Raw genomic sequence first — 14,260 nt, forward strand, 5'->3', positions numbered from 1 at the left:
GTCTGTCACTCTAGAATTGGCCTTTATAGCCACTCCAGGCGCTGCTTCGCAAACCACTGACCACCTCCAGGCGCTTACCCATTGTCTCTCGAGACAAGGAGGCCAATGAAATGAACTGTGAGGAGAATAGTGATATACTTCAAGAGGACAGAGACATGCTGGTGTAATGGGCAGACACATGGCAGATGAAATTTAATGTAGAGAAGTGTGAAGTGATTCATTTTGGTAGGAAGAATGAGGAGCAGCAATATAAAGGGGACAATTCTAAAGGGGGTGCAGGAGCAGAGGGACCTGGGACATAGAACATTGAAGGTGGCAAAGCAGGTTGAGAAAGTGGTTAAAAAGGCAAAAAGGATCCTGGATTTTATAAAGAGAGGCATAGAGTACAAAAGCAAGGAGGTTATGATGAAACTTTATGAAATGCTGTAACGACCTCAACTGGAGTATTGTGTTCAGTTCTGGTCACTGCACTTTAGGAAGGATGAGAACACTTTAGAGAGGGTGCAGAAAAGGTTTACAAGAATGGTTCCAGGAATGAGGGGCAGTTACTTGGATAGATTGGAGAAGCTGGCATTGTTCTCCTTAAAGAAGCGATGGTTGAGAGGAGATTTGATAGAGGTGTTCAAAATCATGAGGGGTCTACACAGAGTAAATAGTGAGAAACTGTTCCCATTGGCAGAAGTATTGAGAACTAGAAGACACCGATTTAAGGTGATTGGCAAAAGAAGCAAAGGCGACATGAGGAAGAACTTTTCTATGCAGGGAATGGTTAGGATCTGGAATGCACTGCCTGAGAGTGGCAGTGGCAGATACAACCATGACTTTCAAAAGGGAATCGGACAAGCCCCCTTGTAGAGGGGAGATGATGGCATAGTGGTAATGTCACTGAACTAATAATCCAGAGGCCCAGGCTCATGTCCTGGGAACATGAGTTTGAAACCCACCATGGCAGTTGGTGGAATTTAAATTCAATTAATTCATAAAAATCTGAAATTGCTAGCTAGTCTCAGTAATGGTGCCATGACCGATTGTCGTAAAACCCCATCTGGTTCACTAATGTCCTTTGGGGAACAAAATCTGCTATCCTTACCTGGTCTGGCCTACATGTGACTCCAGAGCCACAGCAATGTGGTTGACTCCTAACTGCTCTCTGAAATGGCCGAGCAAGTCACTCAGTTCCAGGGCAATTAGGGATAGGTAACAAATGTTGGCCTTGCCAGTGACACCCATATCCCATGGAAGAACTTTTAAAAAAGAAAACAATTGCTGGGTTATGGGGCAAGGCCAGATGAATGGAATTAGCAGAGTTTGCTCTCACAGAGAGCCAGCATGGGCAGACTGGGTCAAATGGCCTCCTTCTCTGCTGTAACCATTCTGTGATTCTATGGTCTGAACCAGGAAGTGTCAGAATATTGAATTCAATGTCAAATCAGGTAGGGAAGGTGAAAGAAAGAGAGAGAATGAAAAATCGGATTAAGATATATAAATGAAATTTTTTTTATTTTTTTTATTTAGAGATACAGCACTGAAACAGGCCCTTCGGCCCACCGAGTCTGTGCCAACCGACCACCCATTTATACTAACCCTCCACTACCCCCATATTTTCTACCACATCCACACCATTCTCCTACCACCTACCTACACTAGGGGCAATTTACAATGGCCAATTTACCCATCAACCTGCAAGTCTGTTGGAGGTGGGAGGAAACCGGAGCACCCGGCGGAAACCCACGCAGACACAGGGAGAACTTGCAAACTCCGCACAGGCAGTACCCAGAATCGAACCTGCATCGCTGGAGCTGTGAGGCTGTGGTGCTAACCACTGCGCCACTGTGCCGCCCAAAAAAAACTAAGAAAAAGTTTAAAAAACTAGGTTTAAAAAAAATCCAACAATAATTAAAATCTGAAGCACTGTATGCTTGTTAAAGTTAATTTTCAGCGCCAGGGAGGTTGTTTGACCGTAGAGTCTTGCTGGGTTGAATTTTCTCTGAAAGACAAGTGTCCCAGCAACAGGCCAGAAGGCAGGGGCGACCCTGCCTCAGCCCTGTTTTGGACCCCCAGCTGAATTCCATGGTGAGCAGCCAATTAACTGCCCACCATCGGGGTCCCCATCCCTTTAAGAACAGGCTCTTGCCTCCAAGAGCTGTTGGCCAATCAGAGGGCCGGCAGCTCAGTAATACTGGCAGCGCCACTGGGAGCTGTGACCACTGTCAATACTACAGGAGGCCCAGGACCAAGAGCAGCGCTGGAGCCCCAGACCTCAGGTACGAGGCGGGCTCGCCAGGGCCAGTCCAGCAGGCCCCAGCGAGGTGGGGAGGGGTGTGGTCGTTGAGGACGGGAGGTTCTTTACGGAAGGGCAGCCTTTGACGTCGGGGGCCCTCTGTGGGCTACAGATTGCCCACGGTGGATGCCCACTCCCCCAGCCTACAGGGAGGCGCCTTGTTTTACTGAGCAGCCTCCTCACGTGGCGAAGACACCTCCACTCCTGGTAAAATACCAGTGACGGCGGGATAATCAGTGCATTTTATTTCCTGGCGTGCTGTATGTGAGAATACTTTAATGTGATTGGCTGCTTACCCTATTTAATAACATCACTGTCGCTGAACATCTGGAGATTCCCTTGTCTTGGCGATAGATTCAAACTATCGTAAGGAAGGGAGGAATCCACACCACAGAGATTGCTAGATTTTTGTGGGCGGCTTTCTTTGAGGTCAGTGGCGAGTGCCATCGCTTTGTTGCTGATTGCAAAATCTAGTTCCTCCAGTGATAGTGGACAACAAATATTCAATACGCAAGGTCTGAAATAAATAAAATTCGACATCTTGAACCACTTGTTTGAGTACACAGCAAGAACAGTTCCACATAGGCTAACTGCTGTCGCCGACTAATCAGTGCCCTGCTGTGTTTTATAATTGAAAAGTCGAGGCTGAATTACCTGGGCCCATGTGCAGAACACCACCAAGTTTGAAAAGAGAAAAGAAGACAGGGAAAATGATGGATAGGAGACAAAGCTGAGCATGACAGTGCTAGAAATGGAAGATTGTGTGAAAGAAAGCTTTACAGCAAAAGAAATTAGCATCCCAGAGGTCCAGAAGTCAACAGTTAATAGGCAAGCACTGCCAACTTTATGTAGCTCATCTTTATCTTGCAGCAAGACAGGATGGCAAGGCAAAGATGATCCTGATGTTAATTCCTTCTTGAAGAAGCATGTTGTACAGGTCTCTTGATTTGAAAGAAAGGTCTAAGCTTCAGTAACCAAGATTTGCACCTTGTTCAGGGGACCATTATGCTGATATGATTGCATACGTATGATCTTGCATTGTTAATAATCCTTAAGTGTGAAAAACTCATGCGTCATGGGTGACATGTATGACTCTTTCTCTGTAAAGCATAAGGAATGGTACAATGTTCTCTGGAACACCTCTCATAATGCAGACCATTCAGTAGTAACTAACTCCAGACAGAAATATGTATCATATCTTGTAAATCTCGTAAACCAGAGGAGCATGTTATTACTTAGTCATATGTTCATATCAGCTGACCCCATTTTAATTGTTGCCTGACATAATGTTGGAAAACATCCTTTTCTTCCTGTTGTATCTGAATTCTTATGGAAAACATTGTTTCCCAAAATGGTGATAATTGTGGAAAATGTGCTGCAATAAAACTTTCAGTAAGGAGAAGAAACGGAAATACAAAAGCAGAATACTGCGGATGCTGGAAATCTGAAATAAAAACAGAAAATGCTGGAAATACTCAGCAGGTCAGACAGCATCTGTGGAGAGAAAAACAGAGTTAATGTTTCAGGTTTGTGACTCTTCAGAACTGAAAAGTTAGAAATGTAATACGTTTTGGGAAGTGAAAGGGGGGAGGGCGAAGAAGAGCAAAAGGGAAAGACTGCGATAGGGTGGAGGGCAGGAGAGATTAAATGACAAAGTATTTCCAGCATTTCCTGTTTTTATTTCAGAAGGAACAGAAAACTTTGTATTTTTAAAGCTAGTATTTAGAAGAATGTTCACAGCTGTAACTGCATTGTTGGGATTCGGATGACCACAAACTTAGCCACTATTGTCCTATTGTCTGAAGCCACTGCTAATGCTTATTTGTAGCTATTGTATTTTGTTTGTGTGTTGGGATTGAGCCAAAATCTCATAGTAAAGTGATACTCACCTGTCATTCCAAGAGTTCAGTAAGTCGTGATGTTTGCATAAAGTTTTTAAAAAGCAACTGGAGAAAGTAGTATTGAAATTAGTGGAATTTCTGTATTTTTAAAAAGTAGTATATACTGCAAGGTGAAGGGTGAACATCACACCTTCATCTAGTTTTTTATGATTTGAAACTAAGGTGACTTATGTATTAGCTTCACTGAGAGATCTTTATGCAGATAGGTGTAATACGCCAGTGTGACATTTTTAAACCTGGCTGGTGTATTTTGCACTTTGAAAATATGAAAAACAGCCAAGATCGAAGGGGCTAAGTAATCCATACTTATCTCATTCTCTTTCTTTGTGATTTTTTCTTCAACAGCTATTGGAAGAACCCTTATTCCTCGTTATTTCAGTACAATCTTTGAGGGGGGAGTAACAGACCTTTACTATGTTCTTAAACACTCGAAGGAGTCTTACCACAATTCATCTATCACACTAGACTGTGACCAGTGTACTATGGTCACCCAGCATGGCAAACCCATGTTTACAAAGGTAAGAGAAAGAAGGAAAATGTGAGGAGGATGACGAATTACAAACTAATTAACCTTTCCAGAATATTCTGTGAGATATGTCATTTTATGTACTCATGTGGTAGGTCAAACACAATTTATATTAAACCAGAATATCCATGTCATTATCCAATAGCAGCAGCAAAAAGAAATCATGGGCTGAATTTAGTAAAGGAGGCTGCAGTCTCGCTGCTGGAGGCAACCTCGTTTCAGCTGGCGGCGGGACCCAGGGAGGCATATTCCCAGCGGTAGCCAATTAAGTGACCACTGCTGGGGCTGCCATCCCTATTGGAATAGCGGCCTGCCATTGGGCCAGCAGCTCGGCAGCCTTAAAAGCTCTACTGCTGGTGGTGGCCATTGTTGGGGCTGCAGGATGAGGGCACATTGATGGCCGTGTGCTCTCGAAGATAGGTAAATGGGGCCTGGCGTCATAGGGGCCAGGCAGATAGACCCCCAGCGATTGGGTGGCGGCAGAGGGAGTGGGGTCATTGAGGGCAGGTGACGTCATTCCTGCGGGGGTGCCCATTGTTGCTAGGGGGCCCCTTCATGGACCATGGAGTGCCCACAAGGGAGGCCCCACCCCTGGAGCCCACTGGGAGACTACCAGTTTTCACTGGACGGTCTCCCCACCTGCCGGCGGACCCCCTGCCAACTCTGGCAAAATGCACACGGAGGCAGGAAGAGGCCCTTAGTTAGCCATTCAGTGCTCAATTGGGCTCCTATTGGGCAGCATATCTGTCAGCTTTTCCACCGCTGGCACCTTCCCACGTCATTTTGCCAGCCTTCCCGCCTCCTAGCCCGTCACCATGGGGCTGGTAAAATTCCAGCCTATTAGACTAACAGAGGTCTCAAATTAAATACTGACAGAACAATAGAGATTTCCAAGCAATGAATCAGCCCTAAGGTTCAGGTGACCATCGGACTTTCTTCACTTTCATGGGTATGTGAAGGCTTCAGTTACATCATTGCCCTCTCATCCACACCTCTCACTCATATAGACAAGTGTGGACGATTCATTCCATCGAGTCTGTTCCACCATTCAGTTAAATCATGGCTGATCTGTACCTTAACTTCATTTACCCACCTTTGCTCTATATCGAACATTTCAGAAATATTTTTGAGCGTAGTTTCCCCAGGCACATTTTTCCAGCAAAATTCGCCTGAAATTGGTTGAACTAGTGCAAAAGATCGAGGAATTTCAAATGCAAGTTACATCCAAGCAAAGCGAGTTGCTACAATCTTTTGTCCTGGTTTAAAAAACATTGCACTGGCAATTTGCCCCACCTACAAACTGGCCTTGACCCCAGATCGAATTTATCACCATTGTGCATTTCTGTTAATTATGCCCATTTTTGGTGTTTTGAAGAGGCTCTTAAAATTCAGCTTTTTTTTTTCGATTCAAAGGCACTAATAGCACCTTTTAAAAGAATCTGACAACTGTACACCAATATAATGAGCAAATGGTTCGGTATAATTTGTTTTAAAGTCATTTTCATTCATTTAAAACCAGGCTACACACAGATGGTGACTGGACATTCTTACTAAAATGCTTAAATTTTGTGATAAACACATTTTCAGCTGTATAATTAAAACTGCACCAAGTTACCGCTCTGAAATATATCAAGGATTTTTTTTTAATGCAAGGGGAAAAAAATAACAGGTATGTTCTGAAACGTTGCCGATTGTCTTGGATTATGCTAATGAGTTTGAGTGGAAACCTGAACCAGAACATCACTCTGGAAAACTGGCATAATTTTGAGAGCAGTTGTCCCCACATTGCCAGTTGTTCCAAAAACTCAACCCCATGATTCCTTGCATGAGCAGATAATAGTTTTCTTTCCAAACTGAACTGGATGAGGGGAGACTTGTTCCCAGGCCTCTGCTCTTCCTAAAGTTTCACAGGCCGTAAGGAAATGCATGAAAAAGGGAGGGTTGCCTCAACCTAATTATTTTCTGCTTATTCCTGTGGAAACTTCCAACAAAGTCTTTTGTTACAGTGCACATTTTTTTGAAGGGCTGAGGTTTACATAAAATTTTTAAATGGTAAAATCAAATCAAACAATGTGACGATTAATAATGTAATCTTGCACATAGGAAAGTACAGGATTGCAAAAGACCCTGCAGTCTATCTGCTCAGTAGCAAGAACTAATGCCCCTTGATCGCCTACTCCTTTAGATATCTATCCAATTCTCCTTTAAAATTTTACACACTCTCTGCTTCTGCTCCCAATTTAGAAACTTCATTTCACATGCTCACTACTCTGCATAAATTAATTAAATCTTCGATTCCCTGTGCACCTTCCTTTTTTAAGCTGTAGACGTGCCTCCTAGCTCTAGAGTTTGTGGCAACTTTGAATATATTACTGGGGTTAAATTTCTCTATCCCCTTAAGCATCTTGAATGCTTGAATATTATTTCTCCTGAGACGCATTCTCTCCTTATATCTCAAGTGATTTAAATTAGGTATTAACTTGGTTGTATGTATTTTTTAAATTGTTCCCCTTTCCTCTTCTCTAACACCTTGGTTAACTCTGCCCACATCCACATGGTCGAGGAAAGCAGGTTGATCTAGCATCATGGAACACCGCCAAAGTCTAGTGAGAAAAAGTGATTATGTTTAAAAATGTTTCGATCCTTCTACAAAGAGCAGTTACTTTTTGTGCAAGTATGCATTATTTTCGCATTCTTGTTTAGCATTTTTGGACTTTAGAAATGTATTGACTTAGTAAAAAGTGCTATTTTATGCTAAATAGCTAAATTGTGTTACTTTATATCCTACTGCCTTATATGGGCACCCCGCTAAAGCTGAAGTAAGATAAAGTTGTTAATTTAAATCATAATCCTTTTAACCATTTGAAAAATGTTACAATGTTTTCGCACCTATATCAAACACCATATTCTGAAAATCAAGAAATGATTTTGTAACATTTTCTTCACTAAGATAGCCAACATGAACATTTGTTTTATTACAAGTGTTGGTTGAATAAAAAAATGTGCAGTATTCCCAGTGGTTTCTTAGTAAATACATGATCTGTTATATGCTAAGCAATATCGAACAGATGTTGACAAGTTAAGTTCCTGATCTGTGTGAGCAAGCCGATTATAGCAAGGACTCAAGTTAGGAGATGAGAATTTGCCTAAATGGGCTAAAGAGAGGAAAACTTAGCAGGGTTTCCACTGCTGATCATAATTCTGCAGCTGCTGCTGAAAACTATTTGGGTATGGACATTGGGTGAGGAGATCAGCTAATTCAGCACAGTCACTGCATTAAACCGAGGACTGCTTTGTTTGGTCTGTGTATGGCTTGGCACCGTGGCAAGCAGTGTCAAAGGCAGTACTTTTTATACTTGTTCTGCGGACAATCCAACTGATTAGATAAATTATCGTTGCCTTTTTGGAAGATTAAAATCAATAGTTTTAAATCTGGCTACATCCGTAATTTTGCTGTGATATCAGTGGATTAATTCTGTAGGAATTTTATTTTCATAAATGCTAAACAGTCTTTTTAAAATGTTTTGTGGCTGCTTGGAGGAAAGTTTAAAGGAATGTTGCAAGCTGGACTTCCAAATTTAATAAAGCAGTCCTTACCAGAGATAGTAACAAATGCCCCATTGGGATAAATTTCTCTCTGCTGCTAAAAGGGACTGTGTAAGAATCATTTTTTCCTGATATTTATGTAATAATTTTAATTAATATTTTTTAAGTCACTCTTTGGTTATTTTAGGGAATAGAATAATAGGATTGCATGGCTTCAAAGGTGTTCCTGTTGTATATTTTAATTATTGATGACCTTCCCTTCTGCATCTTGAGGTGAAAGAACTGTACTGTCTAAATTATTTATCATTCATCCTTAAAATGCCACAACAGAAAGTGGCACCTGCCAATTCAATTGATATTGGGTTATGTGCCTCTCACTGTGGAGGATGTGATCGCAGAATCACAGAATTATTACAGCACAGAACGAGGCCATTTGGCCTGTCATGTCTGCGCTGGCTGTCCGAAAGAGCAGTTTACCTAGTGCTACTCCACTGCCTTTTCCCCTTAGCCCTGCACATTCTTCCTTTTCAGATAACAATCCAATTCCCTCTTGAATGCCTCAAATGAACCTGCCTCCACCACACTGTCTGGCAGTGCATTCCAGATCCTAACCATTCGCTGCATGAAAAACTTTTCCTCATGTCGCCATTAATTCTTTTGCCAATTACCTTAAATCTGTGTCCTGTTGTTCTCGATCCTTCCATCAATGGAAACAGTTTTTCCTTATCTACTCTGTCCATACCCCTCATGATTTAGAATTACTCTATCAAATCTCCTCTCAACTTTCTCTTCTCCAAGGAAAACAACTTCTCCAATCTATCTACATAACTGAGGTTCCTCATCCTTGGAACCATTCTCGTGAATCTTTTCTGCGATATGTCTAATACCTTCACATCTTTCCTAAAGTGTGGCACCCAGAACTGGAGGCAATACTCCAGTTGAAGCTGAACCAGTATTCTATACAAGTTTAACATAACTTCCTTGCTTTTGTTCTCTTTGCCACTATTAATAAAGCCCAGGATACTGTATGCTTCATTAATCGCTCTCTCAACCTGTCCTGACACCTTCAATGATTTATGCACATATACACCCAGGTCCCTCTCGTCCTGCATCCCCTTTAGAATTGTTTAATGTTGTGTCTCTGTGTTCTTCCTACCAAAATGAATCACTTCACACTTCTGTGCATTAAATTTCATCTGCCACCTGTCCGCCCATTCCACCAACTTGTCTATGTCCTTTTGAAGTTTTACACTATCCTCCCTACAGTTCACAATGTTTCCAAGTTTCGTATCATCCGCAAATTTTGAAATTGTGCCCTATACACCAAGGTCTAGGTCAGTAATATATATCAGGAAGTGCAAGAGTCCTAATACTGATCCCTGGGGAACTCCACTACAAACCTTCTTCCAGTCCCAAAAACATCCATTAACCACTACTCCCTGTTTCATGTCTCTCAGCCAATTTTGTATCCATATTGCTACCATCAGCTCGAACTTTCTCATAAGTCTGTTGCATAGCATTTTATCAAATACCTTTTGGAAGTTCATGTACACCACATCAACAGCATTACCCTCATCAACCCTCTCTGTTACCTCACCAAAAAACTCCAGCAAGTTAATTAAATACGATTTGCTCTCAACAAATCCATGCTGGCTTAACCCACGTTTGCCCAAGTGATGATTAATTTTTGTCCCGAATTATTGTTTCTAGAAACGTCCCTACAACCGAAGTTAAACTGACTGGCCTGTAGTTGCTGGCTTATCTTTACATCCTTTTTTGAACATTTGAAGACTAGTGTGGAACTGATTTGCATGAGTATATTAAGTGTGGCTACCTCTTATCAGTTGATGGAATGTCTTTATGAATTATGTTTTAATTACAAACTGTGAAGAAATAAGAACTAGGAATTGTAACAATTCACACCAGACAATTTGTTTAGTATAACAATCAGTAGTGCATTGTTCAAACAATAATGTTTGTAAGGCTCGCCTATCAAGCCCTGCAATAACCATTTCAGTGGATTGCATGTGCTGGTGTGACATGTGCCAAAGCCATCACTGATCTTTTGATCAGTGTCAATTGGATCTTGTCAATTTGTGTACTATTTCTATCACAATTACTTCACTAAGGTCATCCATCAATGATAAATAAGTTGATTGGTAAGACCCTAAAGAATGAAAGCAACTTTTCTTAATTCATTCAGGGAATGTGGGCATTACTGGTAATGTCAGCATTTATTGCCTGTCCCTAATTGGCCTCGAGGAGGTGGCGGTAAGCAGCTGCTTTGCACCGCTGCTGTCCAAAAAAGCAATGGTGTAAGTATTCCCACAGTGCTGTTAGGTAGGGTGTTCCAAGATTTTGACCCAACGATGATGAAGGAACAGCGATATATTTCCAAGCCAGGGTGGTTTGTGACTTGGAGGGTAACTTGGTCATGGTGGTGTTCCCATGCATCTGCTGCCTTTCTCCTTCCAAATGGTGGTAGAGGTCATATATTTGGGAGGTACTGTCAGAAAACTGTACCTGTAATGGACTATTAATCCATATCTAATTGGGTTTTGATTGTCAGGTTAGCAGTATGAGTCATGTTGTAAACTAAGGATTTCAGTTTTGTACCCAATTTAAGATGTATGGAAATGTTTTTATTACTGGGCCTGCAGTGTATTGGTGCATGTGCAAAGGTCTATTGTTCCCCTCTCCTTCCCTACATTACAAGTTCTCAGGGTCAATAATTCAGGAAAAGTGCTGAATGATAGTTAAGTGCATCCTCATTGTCAGCAAAGAACAGTCCGCAGACAGATTACACTGGGCTGCTTTCAAAAGACTTATGAGAGCATATGAGGCTGGTTACCTAGAGGGATGGACAACTTAAAGTTTTCAATCCACAGTGTGGAGATTCTTATGAATGCAAACAAACAGCCCACACCTTTTAAAATAATAAAAAAGAGCATTTTCACAGTGAAATATGGCATTATGTTTAAAGTGATTAGTCTGAGAGATAAAAGCAATTTAAATTTAAGCTCCCCTGTCAGTACTGTGAATAAAGGCGCTGCCGAGAGCAGCATCAAGTCATACAGATTAGAAGCTTTGAATCCCCATCTGTGTGAAATTAGCTGTCTCAGTTGCAGTGATATGAATTGGCATCAAATTCCTGAGCCAAGGAGATGAAAATTAGCTTGGATTCCCGCGTGCAATTCTTAACCAGTGTCCACTGCTGGAAAGTGTGTATGTACAAACAGAATCAGGCTCAGTTGTGAATCCACGCATTGTCAAATAGTTTGCCAGCACCAATAGTCAGGGCTTACACGTGGGGAGTGGCCACTTGGGTGAGGTGCTGGAAGGCTGCTAGTTGCTTGTGAAATTATGTCCCAGAAAGAGGCAGAATCATCAGGGAAGGACTGGGGGGAGAAAATAGGCAAAAATAAATACATTTGACAATTATTAATCAGTTCTTTATTTAGGAAGGGTAAAAAAACAAGGGAGTGGAGTTAGTGTGATTGTCCTTTCACCTCTAGTACCTCTACTCGAATCTAGTCCAGATTGATGAGAAGGGCTTCTAATTCTTGGATTTAAAGGTGGAATGTGCTCAAGCAGTCTCAACCCATTTCTTAGAGTTTATAAATCCAAGACATAAACTGTCCCTCATTAACATGAAGTTGGCCTTCTTAGAGAACCCACAAGGATGCCAGATATGGAAATTGCAGTTGTCAATTGGTGCAGTATGTGAGCTCTGCTAAATTTTGAACGAAGGGAGACTATTAGAGCAGAGCGGAGGGAGATTAAATTAGCATTTAAAGGTATTATGCATAATCTGACAGCATATGACGATGCTGGATATCTGAAATAAGAGGGTTTTCCTCTGTTGAGCTCAAATTCACTCAAAAAATATTTTGATAGAAAGTGTTAAGAACAGATTTTTTTAAATGTTACATTTTCTGGTGCTGTGTAGTAGTGCCATGTGATGTGCTGAACGCTTGCTAGACTCTTTCTTGTTGATCCTCTAGAGACCATCTGTGCTGGGAGCATTGATTATAACGCATCTGCTGGAATTACATCTTTCTGGTTGCCATGCCAACTAATCAGCTGGTTCCCGTTGCCATGGTAATAAAATGTCACAGCTCAGAGAACCGTAACAGGAATGAACAAAACAGCAAATGTTTTCTTAATTGCAGCCCTCTAATATAAAATAAACTTTTCAAGGACAGGATGTAAGAGAAAAGCTGCAAAGTACACAAATTAGTCAAGGTTTGGTGAGAAAGCCCATACTATTTGATTTTAAGGCTAAATGTAACATTTATTTGTTCCTTTAAATTGTTGGAAAAGTGCTTATTTGTGTCGTTTTCTTATTCTTAACTCCTTCTTTCCTTCCTTTTAAATCCCTGATGCCAATCTGATAGGTTTGTACTGAAGGGAGGTTGATTCTGGAGTTTACATTTGATGACCTGATGAGAATAAAGACATGGCACTTTACCATCCGGCACTACCGGGAGTTAGTCCCACGCAGTATTCTTGCCATGCATGTAAGTAACACTCTTTCATTGCTCCTATGAAGCAAAATGGCACTTTTCAGTCAAGATTCAGGATAACAAATCGATGCCTGACTCTTGTGCAACATCTTAAATGTGCATAAGTCAAAAACATTGGTTTCTGAACCTAACAAAATGTGGAAAAATAGAAAGTAAAATAAATGCGATTTAAGAAAAACACTACAACTCCAGTTTGGCTGCTTTACACTTCAAAAGTACTTAATTGACTGTAAAGCACTTTGAGATGTCCTGAGGTAATGAAAGGCCCTATATAAATGTAAGATTTTTTTATGTAAAGTCTCTTTACAGAGTGAAACAATGATCATAACTTAACACACCTTGTACAGTTTACCTCAGATGTTTGTATTTTGACAAGTGCTATCTAATTCCCTGATGACAAAGCCAGTGAGTGAATTGCAGTTGTTACGGTCAAGTGAGGAGAGGTTGAAGGGCTTCCCTTTTGTCATTCTAGGCCCCCACCTGCCAAGAATGAGGCATATTAATTTTTTCATGAACATTGATTTTAAACTGTTACTGGAGTGAAGAAAGGACTTGTTAAACAGATCAGCCATGGCTGGAAAAGACATTTGCATATTAACAGACAGTGTTTGGAAAGACGAAACAGCCATTCCCTGACACATTCAACCCACAATGGACTTTTGATCACCAGACCTTGAAGGTGGGGGTGCTCACATTCCAGGTTGACTGTGAAGATGGCTGAATACACAAATGGACATGGTCAAACCAACTAGTCACATGACTAACCTGCTGGGCAACCTGATGTTTTGAATTTGTACAAACAGTTTGGGCAGAAAAGTCTGTTTGCTCCTGAACTGAGTAGATCTCTCCTGCCTGTTCCCATCTCTTTCTCACAACCTCTGAATCAACGGAAGACACATGAACCCAAAGAGAGAAAAGTCTCCTACAGTGAACAAGGTTTAAGAAGAATACTGGGCCCCAACAAAAAGCAAGATCTACCTGCAATCAAGGACTCCTACAATGAGCTCGAAGAACTGTGACAACAACTCTTCAGATATTGCCTCAAACTTTTCCACTTCATTTTTCTTTTCTTTTCTGTCTCTTTTGCATGCATGTATTGCGTATGTATGTTAGCGTAGGTGTGTCGTGTATCTATAGGCATCAACGGAATTAGAGTTTAAGTTTAATAAACTTCAACTTTTCTTCTTTAAACCTAAGAAAGCCTGTTTGTGCTGGTTTCTTTGCCTTATAATTGGAAAGCAGTGAACAAGGATTCACCAAGGGGGAGCTAAAAACACAGTGTCTTTAAAATTAAACCCTGTTACGGTAAGTCCAGGTGATGGCTGAAAGGGACCCCTCGATACCTTTCTCACCTGGTCGTAACAGAAATTTGGGTGCTTGTGTTCGGAATTGACCCACAGACAAACCAGGGAAATTGCAATGGGGAAGCCAAATTGTGCCCAAGCAGAAAAAGAGCAAGATTTCAGTACACATTTTCTTG

General features: G+C 41.3%; 1 protein-coding gene across 6 annotated transcripts in view; it reads left to right on the forward strand.

Moving 5' to 3' along the window:
- Positions 1-14,260, forward strand: part of LOC137373065 (LIM domain-binding protein 2) — a 586,094-nt gene that overhangs the window by 452,365 nt on the left and 119,469 nt on the right. For all 6 annotated transcript variants that reach the window (XM_068037868.1, XM_068037899.1, XM_068037889.1 and 3 more), the window contains 2 exons: positions 4,528-4,700; positions 12,652-12,774. In XM_068037868.1, coding sequence (XP_067893969.1) covers positions 4,528-4,700; positions 12,652-12,774 — 296 coding nt within the window. The remainder of the gene's footprint in view (positions 1-4,527; positions 4,701-12,651; positions 12,775-14,260) is intronic.

This window comes from Heterodontus francisci, chromosome 1 (assembly GCF_036365525.1).
Source record: "Heterodontus francisci isolate sHetFra1 chromosome 1, sHetFra1.hap1, whole genome shotgun sequence".
NCBI lineage: Eukaryota > Metazoa > Chordata > Chondrichthyes > Heterodontiformes > Heterodontidae > Heterodontus > Heterodontus francisci.